Below are 20,551 nucleotides of genomic sequence, written 5' to 3' on the forward strand. Positions count from 1 at the left end.
AATCAGCCTACTATTTAGAATGCAAGTACGGGTATTCGGACACGGTCAGAAAGAAAGAAAAAAATAAAATAAAAAATTCAAACGAACAAACAAAGGTAAAAGAAAGAATGAAAATACGTGCCTTTGTTCCGTCTTGGAGGACAACTTGGACAAACTTCCTGAAGAAGAGCAAGTCACATCGGACGAATCGGCCTATACCTGAATGAACCTGTCAGAAGTGACGCATTGCTTTTTAAGGTCCAGTGATTACACCTTCACATCCCTTTCTATTGTGTGTGTGTGTGCTGCTGCTTTTTAGGTTCCAACTTTGAAATATGACTTTCTCTCCAAAGGTTAAACAACAAGCCCATGTGATAAATGGCTCTGAGGTCTCGTCTGCCCATTTTATGCCTTCTGACATAAAATAAATACTCCAGTCTCCTCTCAGAGGTGCAGAATGGCAGAAATCAATGATGTCTAATTAATTCAACTGCAAAGTAGAAGCACTCCCCCATCTTCCTCTCCTCCTCCCATCCACCTCCTCCTCTCCTCCCCCCTATCCTCTCCTCCCCCCTCTTCCTCTCCTCCTTCCCCCGTCCACCTCCTCCTCTCCTCCCCCCTCCTCCTCTCCTCCCCCCTCTTCCTCTCCTCCTTCCCCTGTCCACCTCCTCCTCTCCTCCCTCCTCTTCCTCTTCCTCTCCTCCCTCCTCCTCCTCTCCTCCTTCCCCCGTCCACGCCTGAATGGTAACTAAATATGAGTCGCCCTGCGCTGACGCGATGACACCGGCCACACACTCATGCTCAGGGTAAAGAAAGGTGAGAGGCCTATTGAATCGCACCGCAGGCTTAGTGTGTGTGTGTGTGTGTGTGTGTGTGTGTGTGTGCTTGTGTAGGCTTATGTGTGTGTGTGTGTGTGTGTGTGTGTGTGTGTGTGTGTGTGTGTGTGTGTGTGTGTGTGTGTGTGTGTGTGTGTGTGTGTGTGTGTGTGTGTGTGTGTGTGTGTGTGTGTGTGTGTGTGTGTGTGTGTGTGTGTTTGCGTGTTTATTAGCAACATAGACAACTTGCCTTCCTTTTCCCCCTACATCAACACTATATCACCTTGATCCTATCACCTCGTATCGACAGTACAGCGGACAGAGGCTTGACTCCTCAACATTTATATAGCCGATTGGAGAAAGGTGAAGGGTGGCCTGTCGGACTGAATTCATCTCCCCATGAAGACGCAGGAAGGGTTCAGGGCCCGGCGACAGGGGCGGCAGGGTTAGCATGGCTTAGTGTGGTGGCTAGCACCTCTACCCCGCTGCTACTGAAGGGACGGACCTATACCACCTGCACCCTCTATAGCTCTGTCTAGAACCCCACGGCCTCATGGGTAAAGACCTAGGTGTGCTGGCCCTCTAAGTGTCAGGAGAATGGAACCTTGTGCTCTAGTGCCACTTGACACCGCCGCTCTCCATTCCTCGACTTAAATCCCATGAATCACCACTGAATCGTCTCAGGAACTGCTCCAATCAGCCAAAGTATTATCCAGCCTTTACTAAATCACTACTTTCATTCTCCTGTCTAAATCTGCCACTGGTTAACTAATCTTCTTATACCATAAAGCAGGGTTCTCCAACTGGATTTTATTTGGCCCCCCAAGTTTTCTGAGCAAATATATATATATATATATATATATATTATTTTTTTTGTTGAGATAATAGACTGTAAAAACACCAGCAAATCAGCTCCAAGTGATCAACATTTTGGAAATCTGTTCCAAAGTATTCCCACGCATAATAGAGAGACAAACAGTACAGTATGTGATATATACAAATGTAAGCAAGGTTTGAAATGATTCTGTTTTAGTGAAGTATTATATCAGTTTGGGCTTCTTGCGGTCAATTTGCAGTTGACTAATTATTTGTAATTATGTTCCAGCCCCCTTACCATCTGCTCATTAAAAAATCGTCCCGCGGCTGAATCTAGTTGATGATCCCTGATATGCAGTATTATATGCTGCCCTCCCTCCACTACACGTCCACTCTCGCTCTCGCATACAAACACACACACACATATACACACATACACACTAAATTGGTTTCCACCCTCGCATGGCCCGTTGAAAAAGAATGGTTACGCTCTAACAGCCGTTTGAGTCGTGGCTCAATGAATGATCATCCCACTAATCCCATCCCACTGAGGTCTAATATGACACCATGCTACACCCACACACCCGCACACACACACACACACACACACGCACACGCACACCCACACACACACACACACACACACACACACACACATATACACACATACGCACACGCGCACACGCACACGCGCACACGCACACGCACTCGCACACACACTCTCACACACACACAGACACACACACACAGAGCCATGCACAGACACCCCCCCCCCTTGAAAAAAACCCCAGACTTTCATAATTTATATCTAGAAATTCATAACATACCAACTGCCTTTTTTTTTTTTTTTTTTGCATAGGCCTACTGATTTCTCACTCATCACAAATTGTAAGAAAAGCTAGTTACAGTGATTGACATGGGAAAAGAGGGTGGGCTATCAACTGATTGTGATTTATCTTCAATGCTCTTAAATAATAACTTTATAATGTAATATTCATAATCTTCTAACTCAAGATATATGGCTGGCTGGCTAGTGGCTTGTCTGGATATTTTAATATATCTTGGTTAGCTAGAGTCTAGACTACCTGTGTTGCTGCCGCCGAAGGGTCGGAGTTGGGTCGGAGCGAGGTTCGTTGATGCAGCTGCTCCTCTCTGCTGTGTGTATCAGCCAACCAGACCCAATATTGATGATGATGTAAATAAAAGTGTTATCAAGTGTTAATCAAATGTTATGCTGCTGGTGGCAGTACTGTTGATATTTAAACTAGGTAGCTAGCTACACACACTCGACCGGTGACCGCATCTCAAGCCTTGCATGGATACCGGGCGCTCGCAATCTCTGTACAGGGCAGACTGACGGACAGGGTGGAAGTAGGGGTGGCAAACTTGACGACGTTTGCAACAAAAACTGTTGCAACAAAAACTGTATACAAAAAATTAATGTTTATATATACCACCACCCGAAAGGGCACTTGACAGGTAGTGTCCACAAACACACCAATAGTACCAATATGTGGCCTTAGTCACCAGTCGTAAGACTGCCACAGATACCTCTGTCCACCTTCCTCCATTCCCATCTGCGTTCATTCCTTACTTCCTTAACCCCAGCATTGCTCCCCCACAGTACAGTTCTATTCTCAGTGCCAAAGAAAGGCTGAATCCAGCAGGCTGTGCCTCATCGAGGAGGGTCAGGAGTTCACATTATGGCTTCAGGAGGGACATCTTCCCTCTTGTCCAACTTCTGCCTAATTTTCTCTCTCTCTGATTCTCTCATTCTCCGATTCTCTCTAGCATCTCTCTCTCTCTGATTCTCTGATTCTCTGATTCTCTCTCTCCAGCATCTCTCTCTCTCTGATTCTCTGATTCTCTGATTCTCTCTCTCCAGCATCTCTCTCTCTGATTCTCTCATTCTCAGATTCTCTCTCTCCAGCATCTCTCTCTCTCTGATTCTCTCATTCTCTGATTCTCTCTCCAGCATCTCTCTCTCTCTGATTCTCTCTCTCCAGCATCTCTCTCTCTGATTATCTCATTCTCTGATTCTCTCTCTCCAGCATCTCTCTCTCTCTCTCTGATTCTCTGATTCTCCGATTCTCTCTCTCCAGCATCTCTCTCTCTCTGATTCTCTCATTCTCCGATTATCTCTCTCTAGCATCTCTCTCTCTGATTCTCTCATTCTCAATTCTCTCTCTCCAGCATCTCTCTCTCTCTGATTCTCTCATTCTCTGATTCTCTCTCTCCAGCATTCTCTCTCTGATTCTCTCATTCTCAGATTCTCTCTCTCCAGCATCTCTCTCTCTCTGATTCTCTCATTCTCTGATTCTTTCTCTCCAGCATCTCTCGCTCTGATTCTCTCATTCTCTGATTCTCTCCCTTCCAGCATCTCTCTCTGATTCGCTCATTCTCTGATTCTCTCTCTCCAACATCTCTCTCCAACATCTCTCTCTCTCTCTCTCTCAACATCTCTCTCTCCAACATCTCTCTCCAACATCTCCCTCTCAAAATCTCTCTCACTCTGATTATCTCTCTCCAACATCTCTCTCTCCAACATCTCTCTCACTCTGATTCTCGCTCTCCAACATCTCTCTCACTCTGATTCTCTCTCTCCAACATCTCTCTCTCCAACATCTCCCTCTCAAAATCTCTCTCACTCTGATTCTCTCTCTCCAACATCTCTCTCTCCAACATCTCTCTCACTCTGATTCTCTCTCTCCAACATCTCTCTCTCAACATCTCTCTCACTGATTCTCTCTCTCCAACATTTCTCTCTCTCTCTGATAATCTTTCTATCGCTCACACTCTCTCTTTCTCTCTCTCTCTCTGTCGCTCTCTATATCTCCTTCACCACAGCTCATCCTAGCATATACTGTATCAGAGCAGCTTGTGAGAGTTGTCTTGTTTCCCTCGTTCATTCATTTTATTTGTGGCTAAATTCATTTGTAGGAGGAGAGGTCAGGTGCCCTGACATCCATCAGCGCCCCAGGGAGAGGTAATGAAACGCTGCACACAGGGTTGTAAAAGAACAGCTGTGATGGGTCAGAGTTCAGAGCACAGACAATTGCAAAGGTCAAGAATTCGGAGGTGCACGGCCGTGGATCATATCTGTGTTGGGTATGGAAAATGCCTCTCGCATCAATTTGAGGGTGCTTTGCTCTTTTTCCATCCTCTAAGCCAGTCAGTGGTTGAGTCCCAAATGACACCCTATCACCTAAAGTGCACTATGGGCCCTGGTCATAGTAGCGCACTATGGGCCCTGGTCATAGTAGTGCACTATGGGGAATAGAGTGACATTAGAGATGCAGCCAGCCTGGTGTGTAAAGCCATCATGAATTTTTCTCCCCGTTTTTTTATATGACGACTTTGTGACTGTAACAAATTAGTTTGCTGTGCACCGTTTACAGCATCTTAGATCAACCAGTTAAATCATAGTAGATAAAAATATATATTGCTCTCCTGTGGCTCAGTTGGTAGAGCATGGTGGTTTTCATTCCCGTTGGGGGCCACCTATACAAAACATGAATGCACGCCTGACTGTTAGTTGCTGTGGATAAAAGCGCCTGCTATATGGCATATATTATTATGATTTTAATCTACTGGTAAAGTACGAGAAGAGTAACGTCAATTGTAGTTTCATCATAGCTCATAATCACACTATGTCCCGCAGAGAGGGGTGTGGATCATCAGCCATCATTTCACTCATTCCGATCAAGAAAGTTCTCATTTGGGATGGGGTGATTACCGTACACTCCCTGCTATTCAATTTGTACCACTTGAGTTGGCACAAGGGCACAGTCACAGTGATGACTGGAATTCTAACTCACTGGTCGTTTACCCAACTCGCCAGTTTACGCCAGCCAAACTGATGTGTAGCACGTCTCCATAAGAGACACATACAGTGAGGGAAAAAAGTATTTGATCCCCTGCTGATTTTGTACGTTTGCCCACTGACAAAGACATGATCAGTCTATAATTTTAATGGTAGGTTTATTTGAACAGTGAGAGACAGAATAACAACGAAAAAATCCAGAAAAATGCATGTCAAAAATGTTATAAATTGATTTGCATGAGGGAAATAAGTATTTGACCCCTCTGCAAAACATGACTTAGTACTTGGTGGCAAAACCCTTGCTGGCAATCACAGAGGTCAGACGTTTCTTGTAGTTGGCCACCAGGTTTGCACACATCTCAGGAGAGATTTTGTTCCACTCCTTTTTGCAGATCTTCTCCAAGTCATTAAGGTTTCGAGGCTGACGTTTGGCCACTCGAACCTTCAGCTCCCTCCACATATTTTCTATGGGATTAAGGTCTGGAGACTGGCTAGGCCACTCCAGGACCTTAATGTACTTCTTATTGAGCCACTCATTTGTTGCCTTGGCTGTGTGTTTTGGGTCATTGTCATGCTGGAATACCCATCCACGACCCATTTTCAATGCCCTGGCTGAGGGAAGGAGGTTCTCACCCAAGATTTGACGGTACATGGCCCCGTCCATCGTCCCTTTGATGCAGTGAAGTTGTCCTGTTCCCTTAGCAGAAAAACACCCCCAAGGCATAATGTTTCCACCTCCATGTTTGACGGTGGGGATGGTGTTCTTGGGGTCATAGGCAGCATTCCTCCTCCTCCAAACATGGCAAGTTGAGTTGATGCCAAAGAGCTCGATTTTGGTCTCATCTGACCACAACATTTTCACCCAGTTCTCCTCTGAATCATTCAGATGTTCATTGGCAAACTTCAGACGGCCCTGTATATGTGCTTTCTTGAGCAGGGGGACCTTGCGGGCGCTGCAGGATTTCAGTCCTTCACGGCGTAGTGTGTTACCAATTGTTTTCTTGGTGACTATGGTTACAGCTGTCTTGAGATCATTTACAAGATCCTCCCGTGTAGTTCTGGGCTGATTCCTCACCATTCTCATGATCATTGCAACTCCACGAGGTGAGATCTTGCATGGAGCCCCAGGCCGAGGGAGATTGACAGTTATTTTGTGTTTCTTCCATTTGCGAATAATCGCACCAACTGTTGTCACCTTCTCACCAAGCTGCTTGCCGATGGTCTTGTAGCTCATTCCAGCCTTGTGTAGGTCTACAATCTTGTCCCTGACATCCTTGGAGAGCTCTTTGGTCTTGGCCATGGTGGAGAGTTTGGAATCTGATTGATTGATTGCTTCTGTGGACAGGTGTCTTTTATACAGGTAACAATCTGAGATTAGGAGCACTCCCTTTAAGAGTGTGCTCCTAATCTCAGCTCATTACCTGTATAAAAGACACCTGGGAGCAAGACATCTTTCTGATTGAGAGGGGGTCAAATACTTATTTCCCTCATTAAAATGCAAATCAATTTATAACATTTTTGACATACGTTTTTCTGGATTTTTGTTGTTGTTATTCTGTCTCTCACTGTTCAAATAAACTTACCATTAAAATTATAGACTGATCATTTCTTTGTCAGTGGGCAAACGTACAAAATCAGCAGGGGATCAAATACTTTTTTCCCTCACTGTACCAGAGGTTAATAGACAGCTACACTGCCTTCTGAAAGTATTCACACCCCTTGACTTGCCTTCTGAAAGTATTCACACCCCTTGACTTGCCTTCAGAAAGTATTCACACCCCTTGACTTGCCTTCAGAAAGTATTCACACCCCTTGACTTGCCTTCTGAAAGTATTCACACCCCTTGACTTGCCTTCAGAAAGTATTCACACCCCTTGACTTGCCTTCAGAAAGTATTCACACCCCTTGACTTGCCTTCTGAAAGTATTCACACCCCTTGACTTGCCTTCTGAAAGTATTGACACCCCTTGACTTGCCTTCTGAAAGTATTGACACCCCTTGACTTGCCTTCTGAAAGTATTCACACCCCTTGACTTGCCTTCTGAAAGTATTCACATCCCTTGGCTTTTTCCTCATTTTGTTGTGTTACAAGTGGGATTAAAATGGATTTAATTGTCATTTTTGGTCAACGATCTACACAAAATACTCTGTAATGTCAAATTGGAAGAAACATTTTAACATTTATAAAAATGTAATGAAAAATAAACCACTAATATATCTTGATTAGATAAGTATTCACCCCCCTGAGTCAATACATGTTAGAAACACCTTTGGCAGTGATTACAACTGTGGGTCTTTCTGGGTAAGTCTCTAAGAGCTTTAGACACCTGGATTGTACAATACTTGGCCATTATTATTTAAAAAATTCTTCAAGGTCTGTCAAATTGGTTGTTGATCATTGCTAGAAAGCCATGTTCAAGTCTTGCCATAGATGTTCAAGCCGATTTACGTCAAAACTGTAACTAGGCTACACAGGAACATTCAATGTCGTCTTGGTAAGCACCTCCAGTGTATATTTGGCCTTCTGTTTTAGGTTATTGTCCTGCTGAAAGGTGAATTTGTCTCCCAGTGTCTGGTGGAAAGAAGACTGAAATAGGTTTTCCTCAAGGATTTTGCCTGTGCTTAGCTATATTTTGTTTATTTTTATCCTAAAAAACTCCCTAGTCCTTGCCGATGACAAGCATACCCATAACATGATGAAAATATGAAGAGGGTACTCAGTGATGTGTTATGTTGGATCTGCACCAAACATAACGCTTTGTATTCAGGACATAAAGTTTATTTCTTTGCCACATTTTTTGTAGTATTACTCTAGTGCCATATTGCAAACAGGATGCATTTTATGGAGCCTCTTGCCTGATGTTTTGCTTGATGTCCATACAGGTTGGAGGGTTCCTTTTACGAGGTGATGCAGGTGGAGTTTGAGATGGACAACATCATCAACCTACAGTCCACCCAGACCATCCAGTGGCAGATCGAGTATCCCTCCACAGGCACACAGGCCGAGGCTGTCTCCCACCTCTACATCAGCCAGAGAGACATCCAGGGCATCGTACCCCTGGCCGAGGTAAAAGGAAACTAGGAGGAGCTCAGGGACAACATGGGGCAGGACAGGTCATTTAAACAGGGATCTAGAACACCCGTGTGCTGGGGATTCTTTGGAAGCCATTTTATTTTAAATCAGCAATAGAGATTTCCTCAGTCAAGTCAATGAACATCCTTGAGTTGAAGACCAGGAAGAAAAGCCCCCCTCCTTGAAATGTCAGAGATGTATATTGACTACTCGTCGATTCCCAAGTGCCATGCAAATACCCTCCATCTGTCACCTACTCCTTCTCCCCCTCAGAAGAACAAACAAACCGACATGTTCTTTAATTTGACTTAATCAGCAGCTCTCTCCTCCACCCCACTGGAGGCTCTAACCTCCCCCCCCCCCCTGTCTGCTATAGGCTGGCGGGAATCAGAGGTGACATGCAGATCAGTAAAAGGGCCTGAGGGAAGATGGATCCTTCTCCCTGGGCTGGATCGTTCTCCCTGAGGGAAGATGGATCCCTCTCCCTGGGCTGGATCCTTCTCCCTGAGGGAAGATGGATCCCCTCCCTGGGCTGGCTCCTTCTCCCTGAGGGAAGATGGATCTCTCTCTCTGGGCTGGATCCTTCTCCCTGAGGGAAGATGGATCCCTCTCCCTGGGCTGGATCCTTCTCCCTGAGGGAAGAAGGATCCTCCTCCCTGGGCTGGATCCTTCTCCCTGAGGGAAGATGAATCCCCTCCCTGGGCTGGATCCTTCTCCCTGAGGGACGATGGATCCCCTCCCTGGGCTGGATCCTTCTCCCTGGCCTGGATCCTTCTCCCTGAGGGAAGATGGATCTCTCTCCCTGGGCTGGATCCTTCTCCCTGGGCTGGACGGATCCCTCTCCCTGGACTTGACGGATCCCTCTCCCTGGGGTGGGGGTATCCTACTCCCTGGGCTGGATGGATCCCTCTCCCTGGGGTGGACGGATCCCTCTCCATGGGGGGCCCATGTCTCAGAGCACGCCGTCAACAATTTGACCTTCTTTTGGTGGGTTTATAGGTTATAGGTTAAGATCTCTGTACATTGTTTCTCCATCTTCTCCTGCCAGCTATCCCAGTTCTAGTATCAAGAGCTTGCTCATTAGTTGACCAGTTTCATTGGGTGTAAGTGGAGCGGCTGGTGGTGCTCGAGTGGAGGTTTGGGAAGCACTGCTCTACAGGAATTGTTATGAATTTCAGGATTATTATGATGATTTGGAATTATTATGAAATGTATGGGTTTAGATTAAGATCTGATAACCTAGTATGGTGTAATACTTCTAATATACCAGAGTTGTCTAGGTTTGTTTCAGTCCTCCCATGTACTTGATTGATCGATTAAGGCAATGAATGAGTTTTAAAAAAGTCTTATTATTTTTATATTTTTCATAGATCAGCTTTAATATTGCAGATAGATTGTAGATTCCATCAATGTAATTGTCTGCATCATTTCCAATCGCCCATACGAGTCAAACGTTTGGACTCACCTACTCATTCCAGGGTTTTTTCTTTATTTTTACTATTTTCTACATTGTAGAATAATAGTGAAGACATCAAAACTATGAAATAACACATATGTAATCATGTAGTAACCAAAAAAGTGTTAAACAAATCAAAATATATTTTATATTTGAGATACTTCAAGGTAGCCACCCTTTGCCTTGATGACAGCTTTGCACACTCTTGGCATTCTCTCAACCAGCTTCATAAGTTAGTCACCTTGAATACATTTCAATTAACAGGTGTTCCTTGTTAAAAGTTAATTTGTGGAATTTCTTTCCTTCTTAATGCATTTGAGCCAATCAGTTGTGTTGTGACAAGGTATACAGAAGATAGCCCTATTTGGTAAAAGACCAAGTCCATATTATGGCAAGAACAGCTCAAATAAGCAAATAGAAATGACAGTCCATCATTACTTTAAGACATGAAGGTCAGTCAATCCTAAACATTTCAAGAACTTTGAACGTTTCTTCAAGTGCAGTCGCAAAAACCATCAAGCGCTATGATGATACTGGCTCTCATGAGGACCGCCACAGGAAAGGAAAACCCAGAGTTACCTCTGCTGCAGAGGATAAGTTCATTAGAGTTACCAACCTCAGAAATTGTGTCCAAACAATAGGTGTGTCCAAACTTTTGACTGGTACTGTACATATACAGTGGGGAGAACAAGTATTTGATACACTGCCGATTTTGCAGGTTTTCCTACTTACAAAGCATGTAGAGATCTGTAATTTTTAGCATAGGTACACTTCAACGTACCTATGAGTGAGAGCCGGAATTCTTACTGGTTGGTAGGTGATCAAATACTTATGTCATGCAATAAAATGCAATAAAATGCAAATTAATTACTTAAAAATCATACAATGTGATTTTCTGGATTTTTGTTTTAGATTCTGTCTCTCACAGTTGAAGTGTACCTATGATAGAAATGACAGACCTCTACATGCTTTGTAAGTAGGAAAACCTGCAAAATTGGCAGTGTATCAAATACTTGTTCTCCTCACTGTATACAGTATATATACACATATATACATATACATATATACATATATATATGGCATTTTCCCTATTTTAATGCCAATTAAAATGGATTTTTTGGGGGTTTCTTTCATTTCATTTACACAACATGCATACCACTTTGAAGATGCAAAATCTTTTTTTTTTGTGAAACAAACAAGAAATATGACCCCAAAAAAACAGAAAACTTGAGCAAAGGGTGTGAATACATATGCACACACCACTTTTCCGTTATTTATTTGTTAGAATTTTTTGAAACAAGTTATTTTTTTCATTTCACTTCACCAATTTGGACTATTTTGTGTATGTCCATTACATGAAATCCAAATAAAAATCCATTTAAACTACAGGTAGTAATGCAACAAAATAGGAAAAACGCCAAGGGGGATGAATACTTTTGCAAGGCACTGTATATATATATATATATTCAGTACCAGTGAAAAGTTTGGACACAACAACTCATTCAAGGGTTTTTCTTTATTTTAACTATTTTCTTCATTGTAGAATAATAGTGAAGACATCAAAACTATGAAATAACACATATGGAATCATGTAGTAGCCAAAAAAGTGTTAAACAAAAATATATTTATATTTGATTGACAGCTTTGCACACTCTCGGCATGCTCTCAACCAACTTCACCTGAAATGCTTATCCAACAGTCTTGAAGGAGTTCCCACATATGCTGAGCACTCTTTGGCTGCTTTTCCTTCATTCTGTGGTCCAACTCATCCCAAACCATCTCAATTGGGTTGAGGTTGGGGGATTGTGGAGGCCAGGTCATCTGATGCAGCACTCCATCACTCTCCTTCTTGGTCAAATAGCCCTTACACAGCCTGGAGGTGTGTTGGGTCATTGTCCTGTTGAAAAACAAATGATATTCCCTCTAAACCCAAAACAGATGGGATGGCGTACCGCTGCAGAATGCTGTGGTTACCATGCTGGTTAAGTGTGCCTTGAATTCTAACTAAATCACAGACAGTGTCACCAGCAAAGCACCCCCACACCATCACACCTCCTCCTCCATGCTTCTCGGTGGGAACTACACATGCGGAGGTCATCCATTCACCTACACATCATCTCACAAAGACACAGCGGTTGGAACCAAAAATCTCAAATTTGGACTCCAGACCAAAGGACCGACTTCCACCGGTCTAATGTCCATTGCTCGTGTTTCTTGGCCCAAGCAAGTCTCTTCTTATTGTTGGTGTCCTTTAGTAGCGGTTTCTTTGCAGCAATTCGACCATGAAGGCCTGATTCACACAGTCCCCTCTGAACAGTTGATGTTGAGATGTGTCTGTGACTTGAACTCCGTGAAGCATTTATTTGGGCTGCAACTTCTGAGGCTGGTAACTCTAATGAACTTATCTGCAGTAGAGGTAACTCTGGGTCTTCCATTCCTGTGGCGGTCCTCATGAGAGCCAGTTTTATCATAGCGCTTGATGGTTTTTTGCGACTGCACTTGAAGAAACTTTCAAAGTTCTTGAAATGTTCCGTATTGATTGACCTACATGTCTTAAAGTAATGATGGACTGTCGTTTCTCTTTGCTTATATGAGCTGTTCTTGCCATAATATGGACTTGGTCTTTTACAAAATAGGGCTATCTTCTGTATACCCCCCCTACCTTATCACAACACAACTGATTGGCTCAAACACATTAAGAAGGAAAGAAATTCCACAAATTAACTTTTAAGAAGGCACACCTTTTAATTGAAATGCATTCCAGGTGACAACCTCATGAATCTGGTTGAGAGAATGCCAATAGTGTGCAAAGCTGTCATCAAGGCAATTATTATTCTGCAATGTAAAAAATAGTAAAAATGAAGAAAAACCCTGGAATGAGTAGGTGTGTCCAAACTTTTGACTGGTACTGGACACACCTACTCATTCCAGGGTTTTTCTCCATTTTCTACATTGTAGAATAATAGCGAAGACATCAAAACTATGAAATAACACAAATGGAATCATGTAGTAACCAAAAAAGTGTTAAACAAATCAATATTTTATATCCTTACAATAGTTATATTTTGTTTGTTTTTACTCCTATCCTTCCCCTCCCATCTCTTTCTGAAGACCATCCAGTTTGATTTCTATTTGCCATATATTTTTAACTGTGCTGTTTCACAAAAGTTCTGAACCTATATACATTTTACGGACCCAGGATATTTTTCATTAGTTATCTTGTTGTTATTAGTCCCACCCTTCAGCTCCAATCAACCCCTCCCATCTATCTCTTAACACCATCCATATTGGATTTCTACTTGCCATATATTTTTCAACTATACTGTGATGTTTTACAAAAGTTCTGAACCTTTCTATTCTCATAGTTTCCACAGATGGTAAATTAAAGATAATTTTTTTTGCAAAAAATATTATTATATTATTGATCGATTGACAATGACTTTTCAAATCACCCAGTAGTGATATCTCCAGGTAAATGTTGCATTTCTTCAGCCTTTCCTGGACCTGTGACCAAAAGCAAGCAACATATGGACAGTACCAAAACAAATGATAAAATGATTCTGTCTCTTCGCAGCAAAATCTGCAGAGCTGGGATGGTTGTATCCCCCATATATATATATATATATATAACATTCTATTGGTTGCAAGAATTTTGTATAATAATTGAAATTAAACAATTCTAAGTTTTGAATCTGGCGTCGTTTTAGTTAGAAACTCCTCTCACCTGGTTGTCTTCATTGGACACGAATTGACAGGAAATAACTAAAGCCAGTAGACACACAGCCCTCCAGGAATTGACTTTGACACCCTTGTCATATACAGTCCAGCCTGCCTACCTCATCCTTTTGGGCATGTGTCCACCATCTCTCCCTCCTTCTAGCCTCTAGCTCTGTGTAGAAGCAGAGCAGGTCATTCTATGGTCTGTCCTGATGGATTTCAAAGTGCTGGAGGAGGCTCAGTTTACAGGCTGTCAGGTCTCAAAAGAGGGGTCAGTGTGAGAGGTCACAAGATGAAAGCCAGCCAATTGCTGTGTAAGGAGAGGTCACCAAATGAAAGGTGGATAATCAGGACATGTGTATATCTCTCTCTTCCCCTGAGTCATCACATGGCCATTTCAGATAATGGCCTGTGTGGGGAAACAAACTCACGGCTTTCGGGTTGTTTGGAAGGAAAGATCCATATTGGATTTACACGTGTGTGTCTGTCTGTGAATCAACACTTTGCAGTATATAGTCCCTTTGTTATACCTTAATGGTGAAAATGATGTGACATTATTTCACTCAAAGTCCTCCACCATGTCATGCTTTGGTCATCGTGATGCTGGGCTACACAGTGAACACCTCTTTTGAAAATATGGATTATTAGGTGCAATTTGTCTTGCACTGTGGAGGCTTTTTTACAGACAAGAGGAGGCTCCTAAAAGCGGATTATTTCTCTGCTTTTTGGGATCTTTGGCTTGAAAGGCCACAATAAATTGGATCAGTAATGCGTTTCCTTTATCTTCAAAGTAGTATCATTACTGGGCTGTGTTGGGCTTGTTATTGGGCTTTTTCACCCCTCCCTGCACCAAGTGTCTCTGCTCTCTCTCCCTCCCTCTCTCTCTCTCTCTCTGCTCTGCTCTCTCCCTCCCCCTCTCTCTCTCTGCTCTCTCTCTCTCTCTCTCTCTCTCTCTCTCTCTCTCTCTCTCTCTCTCTCTCTCTCTCTCTCTCTCTCTCTCTCTCTCTCTCTCTCTCTCTCTCTCTCTCTCTCTGCTCTATCTTCCTCCCCCTCTCTCTCTCTCTCTCTCCCTCCCTCTCTCTCTCTCTCTCCCTCCCTCTCTCTCTCTGCTCTCCCTCCCTCTCTCTCTCTGCTATCTCTCCCTCCCTCTCTCTCTCTGCTCTCTCTCTCTCCCTCTCTCTCTCTCTGCTATCTCTCCCTCCCTCTCTCTCTCTGCTCTCTCTCCCTCCCTCCCTCTCTCTCTCTATCTGCTCTCTCTCCCTCCCTTTCTCTCTCGCTCTGCTCTCTCTTCCTCCCCCTCTCTCTCTCTTCTCTCTGCTCTCTCTCCCTCCCTCTCTCTCTCTCTCTGCTATCTCTCCCTCCCTCTCTCTCTCTGCTCTCTCTCCCTCACTCCCTCTCTCTCTCTATCTGCTCTCTCTCCCTCCATTTCTCTCTCTCTCTGCTCTCTCTTCCTCCCCCTCTCTCTCTCTGCTCTCTCTCCCTCCCCCTCTCTGCTCTCTCTCTCTCCCTCTCTCTCTCTCTGCTCTCTCTCCCGCCCACTCTCACTCTCTCTGCTCTCTCTCCCTCCCTCTCTCCCTCTGCTCTCTCTCTCTCTCTCACTCCCTCGTCTCTCTGCTCTCTCTCCCTCCCTCTCTCTGCTCTCTCTCTCTCCCTCTCTCTCTCTCTGCTCTCTCTCTCCCTCTGTCTCTCTCTGCTCTCTCTCCCTCCCTCAGAAATGAAGTGAAGAAGCTCTTTTCTCTTTTTTTCCTCCTCCCTTGTTCATTGTTTCCCCTCAGATAGATACAGCTGTGTTTTTTATACAGTTTAATTTATCTCTCTCTCTCTCTGCTCTCTCTGCTCTCTCTCTCTCTCTCTCTCTCTCTCTCTCTCTCTCTCTCTCTCTCTCTCTCTCTCTCTCTCCTCCCTCCCTCCCCCCCTCCCTCTCTCTCTCTCTCTCTCTCTCTCTCTCTCTCTCTCTCTCTCTCTCTCTCTCTCTCTCTCTCTCTCTCTCTCTCTCTCTCTATATATATATATATATATATATCGCTCTCTCTCTCTCGCTCTCGCTCTCTCTGTTGCTGTCTTTGTGTCTGTCTCTCTATCTGTGTCTGTCTGTGTGTTAAATCCCAGCAGACAAGGCATGCACTCCAAGGCCCCGACACAAAATTAATTCTTAATTGGAACACTTGTTTATCTTTGTTCCTTGAAGATGCCAATGAGTTGCAGCAGTACCCAATGGGCTAAATACAACTGAGGAAGAGGGCGGGGGAGACCATTAGCAGTGCAGATCTGCAGAGTCCCTCCTTCATTTGTTTTGTTTTGTTTGCTTTTTGGGGGGTGGGATGGAGAAGAAATCTGTGTGAGGAAAAGCGACTCTGACTTAATTACAGATTGACTGTTTTCCGTTTTCAGTCAGTGTGCTTTTTTCTCTCTCTTCCCAACCCAATTTGAAAAGCTTGGCTAAATAACTGCAGATTGTTTTCTCCGAGGGGTTGACGAGAATAAATAATTTCCCTCCAGTTAATAAGTCACTCCTGAAATACCACCAAATTGTGCAACACTCACAGTGTTTTCAGAGAAAGTGAGTCTGTTATTGCTTCAGATAGGTCATTAAATCTCAGACTTACACTCAGATACATTAGAATAGGAGCAGACACGCCCATTTGGTAAATCATCTTCCCATTTCTTGCATGGATCATGGATAAAGTCATCTTCTCACCTGTAAATAGAAAGTGATGGGTTTTTTCAATAGCAGCGCTGGTGTCACTGCAGCCTTTTAAGCACTAGTGTTATTTGTGTTTCCATCACCAGGGCTGACAACAGCCACAAAATCACCACTGGCCTCATGGTGAAATCCCTGAGCGGTTTCCTTTTTCTCCGTCAACTGAGTCAGGAAGGACGCCTGTATCTTTGTAGTGACTGGGTGTATTGATACACCATCCAAAGTGTAATTAATAACTTCACCATGCTCAAAGGGATATTCAATGTCTGCTTTTTTATTTTTTAACAATCTACAAATAGGTGCCCTTCTTGTGAACCATTGGAAAACCTCCCTGGTCTTTGTGGTTGAAACTGTGCTTGTATTTCACTGCTCGATTGAGGGACCTTACAGATAATTGTATGTGTGGGGTACAGAGATGGGGTATTAATTAAAAAATCATGATTAACACTATTATTGCTGAGAGAGTCCATGAAACTTATTATGTGACTTGTTAAGCACATTTTTACTACTGAATTTATTTAGGCTTGCCATAACAAAGGGGTTGAATACTTATTGACACAATACAGTTCAGCTTTTCATTTTTAATGAATTTGTAAAAAAAAAAAGAAAAAACATAATTCCACTTAAACATTATTGCGTATTCAGAGGCGACCCGCCATTCAGGGCAGGTAGGGCATAGCACCACCTTATTAGCGATTAAATATATATATATATATATATATATATTGTCACGGTTTCGGCCGAGGCTGCTCCTCCTCCTGGTTCGGGCAGGCTTCGGCGGTCGTCGTCCCCGGAGTACTAGCTGCCACCGATCATTGTTTCATGTTCGTTTGGTTTTGTCTTTATGTTGTACACCTGTGTCTTGTTAGTCCTCGTTAGTGTCCTATTTAGTTCCCGTTGGTTGTGTTTGTCTTTGTGTGTGATTGCTCATCTGTTTTCGTGTTGGAGCTACGTACTTCCCTCCAGTGTTTTGGAGAGGGTTTTCGCACATGTTAGTGCGCCGTTTGTTTTACGCCTGTGTGCGCCGTGATTTCGCCTTCGGGCTTATTGTGCTTATTTTCTACGTGATTATTGCACTAAAGTCTTTTGGACTGAGCTTCTGCGTCCTGCGCTTGATTCATGCACCACACCCACCTTCAGCACCCCTTGACATATATATATATATATATATATATATATATATATATATATACAGTGAGGGAAAAAAGTATTTGATCCCCTGCTGATTTTGTACGTTTGCCCACTGACAAAGACATGATGAGTCTATAATTTTAATGGTAGGTTTATTTGAACAGTGAGAGACAGAATAACAACAACAAAAAATCCAGAAAAACGCATATCAACAATGTTTTAAATTGATTTGCATTTTAATGAAGGAAATAAGTATTTGACCCCTCTGCAAAACATGACTTAGTACTTGGTGGCAAAACCCTTGTTGGCAATCACAGAGGTCAGACTTTTCTTGTAGTTGGCCACCAGGTTTGCACACGTCTCAGGAGGGATTTTGTTCCACTCCTCTTTGCAGATCTTCTACAAGTCATTAAGGTTTCGAGGCTGACGTTTGGCAACTCGAACCTTCAGCTCCCTCCGCAGATTTTCTATGGGATTAAGGTATGGAGACTGGCTAGGCCACTCCAGGACCTTAATGTGCTTCTTCTTGAGCCACTCCTTTGTTGACTTGGCCGTGTGTTTTGGGTCATTGTCTTGCTGGAAAACCCATCCACGACCCATTTTCAATGCCCTGGCTGAGGGAAGGAGGTTCTCACCTAAGATTTGACGGTACATGGCCCTGTCCATCGTCCCTTTGATGTGGTGAAGTTGTCCTGTCCCCTTAGCAGAAAAACACCCCCAAAGCATAATGTTTCCACCTCCATGTTTGACGGTGGGGATGGTGTTTTTTGGGTCATAGGCAGCATTCCTCCTCCTCCAAACATGGCGAGTTGATGCCAAAGAGCTCGATTTTGGTCTCATCTGACCACAGCACTTTCATCCAGTTCTCCTCTGAATCATTCAGATGTTCATTGGCAAACTTCAGACAGCCCTGTATATGTGCTTTCTTGAGCAGGGGGACCTTGTGGGCGCTGCAGGATTTCAGTCCTTCACGGCGTAGTGTGTTACCAATTGTTTTCTTGGTGACTATGGTCCCAGCTGCCTTGAGATCATTGACAAGATCCTCCCGTGTAGTTCTGGGCTGATTCCTCACCGTTCTCATGATCATTGCAACTCCACGAGGTGAGATCTTGCATGGAGCCCCAGGCCGAGGGAGATTTACAGTTATTTTGTGTTTCTCCCATTTGCGAATAATCACACCAACTGTTGTCACCTTCTCACCAAGCTGCTTGGCGATGGTCTTGTAGCCCATTCCAGCCTTGTGTAGGTCTACAATCTTGTCCCTGACATCCTTGGAGAGCTCTTTTGTCTTGGCCATGGTGGAGAGTTTGGAATCTGATTGATTGATTGCTTCTGTGGACAGGTGTCTTTTATACAGGTAACAAACTGAGAGTGTGCTCCTAATCTCAGCTCGTTACCTGTATAAAAGACACCTGGGAGCCAGAAATCTTTCTGATTAAGAGGGGGTCAAATGGAAGACCCAGAGTTACTTCTGCTGCAGAGGATAAATTCATTAGAGTTACCAGCCTCAGAAATTGCAGCCCAAATAAATGCTTCACAGAGTTCAAGTAACAGACACATCTCAACATCAACTGTTCAGAGGAGACTGCGTCAATTTGGCCTTCATGCTTGAATTGCTGCAAAGAAAGGACACCAATAAGAAGAAAAGACTTGCTTGGGCCAAGAAACACGAGCAATGGACATTAGACTGGTGGAAATCTGTCCTTTTTGAGATTTTTGGTTCCACCCACAGTGTCTTTGTGAGACGCAGAGTAGGTGAACGGATGATCTCTGCATGTGTGGTTCCCACCGTGAAGCATGGAGGAGGAGGTGTGATGGTGTGGGGGTGCTTTGCTGGTGACACTGTCAGTGATTTATTTAGAAGTCAAGGCACACTTAACCAGTATGGCTACCACAGCATTCTGCAGTGAAATAAATTCCTCAAATTAACTTTTAACAAGGCACACTTGTGGTGTGGTCCTCTGTAGCTCAGCTGGTAGAGCACGGCGCTTGTAACGCTAAGGTAGTGGGTTCGATCCCCGGGACCACCCATACACAAAAATGTATGCACGCATGACTGTAAGTCGCTTTGGATAAAAGCGTCTGCTAAATGGCATTATATTATATTATTATTGTTAATTGAAATGCTTTCCAGGTGACTACCTCATGAAGCTGGTTGAGAGAATGCCAAGAGTCTGCAAAGCTGTCATCAAGGCAAAGGGTGGCTACTTTGAAGAATCTCAAATATAAAATATATTTTGATTTGTTGAATGCTTTTTTGGTTACTACATGATTCCATATGCGTTATTTCATAGTTTTGATGTCTTCACTATTATTCTACAATGTAGAAAATAGTAAAAATAAAGACATGATCAAAAGTATGTGGACCACTGCTCATCAAACATCTCATTCCAATATCATGGGCATTAATATGGAAGGCTTTCCACTAGATGTTGGAACATTGCTTCGGGGACTTGCTTCCATTCAGCCACAAGAGCATTAGTGAGGTCGATTGACCGATTAGGCCGGTCTTGCAGTTGGCGTTCCAATTCATCCCAAAGGTGTCCGATGAGGTTGAGTTCAGGGCTCTGTGCAGGCCACTCAAGTTCTTCCACACTGATCTCGGGGGCATGGTCATGCTGAAACAGGAAAGGGCCTTCTCCAAACTGTTGCCACAAAGTTGGAAGCACAGAATCGTCTGGAATGTCATTGTATGCTTTAGCGTTAAGATTTCTCTTCACAGGAACTAAGTGCCCTAGCCTGAACCATGAAAAACAGCCCCAGACCATTATTCCTCCTCCACAAAACTTTACAGTTGCCACTATGTATTTGGGCAGGTAGCGTCCTCCTGGCATCCGCTAAACCCAGATTTGTCCGTCGGACTGCCAGATGGTGAAGAGTGATTCATCACTACAGAGAACGCATTTCCACTGCTCCAGAGTCCAATGGCGGCGAGCTTTACACCACTCCAGCCAACGCTTGGCATTGCGCATGGTGATCTTAGGCTTGTGTGCGGCTGCTCGGCCATGGAAACCCATTTCATGAAGTTCTGGACAAACAG

At 43.7% G+C, this 20,551-nt stretch overlaps 1 protein-coding gene across 1 annotated transcript in view; it reads left to right on the forward strand.

The window, feature by feature from the left end:
- si:dkey-215k6.1 (transmembrane protein 132C) overlaps positions 1 to 20,551 on the forward strand; it is a 289,645-nt gene that overhangs the window by 175,094 nt on the left and 94,000 nt on the right. Inside the window, exon 3 of the mRNA XM_041900191.2 lies at positions 8,317 to 8,500. Within this exon, the coding sequence (XP_041756125.2) occupies positions 8,317 to 8,500 (184 nt within the window). The remainder of the gene's footprint in view (positions 1 to 8,316; positions 8,501 to 20,551) is intronic.

This window comes from Coregonus clupeaformis, chromosome 16 (genome assembly GCF_020615455.1).
Source record: "Coregonus clupeaformis isolate EN_2021a chromosome 16, ASM2061545v1, whole genome shotgun sequence".
Lineage (NCBI taxonomy): Eukaryota > Metazoa > Chordata > Actinopteri > Salmoniformes > Salmonidae > Coregonus > Coregonus clupeaformis.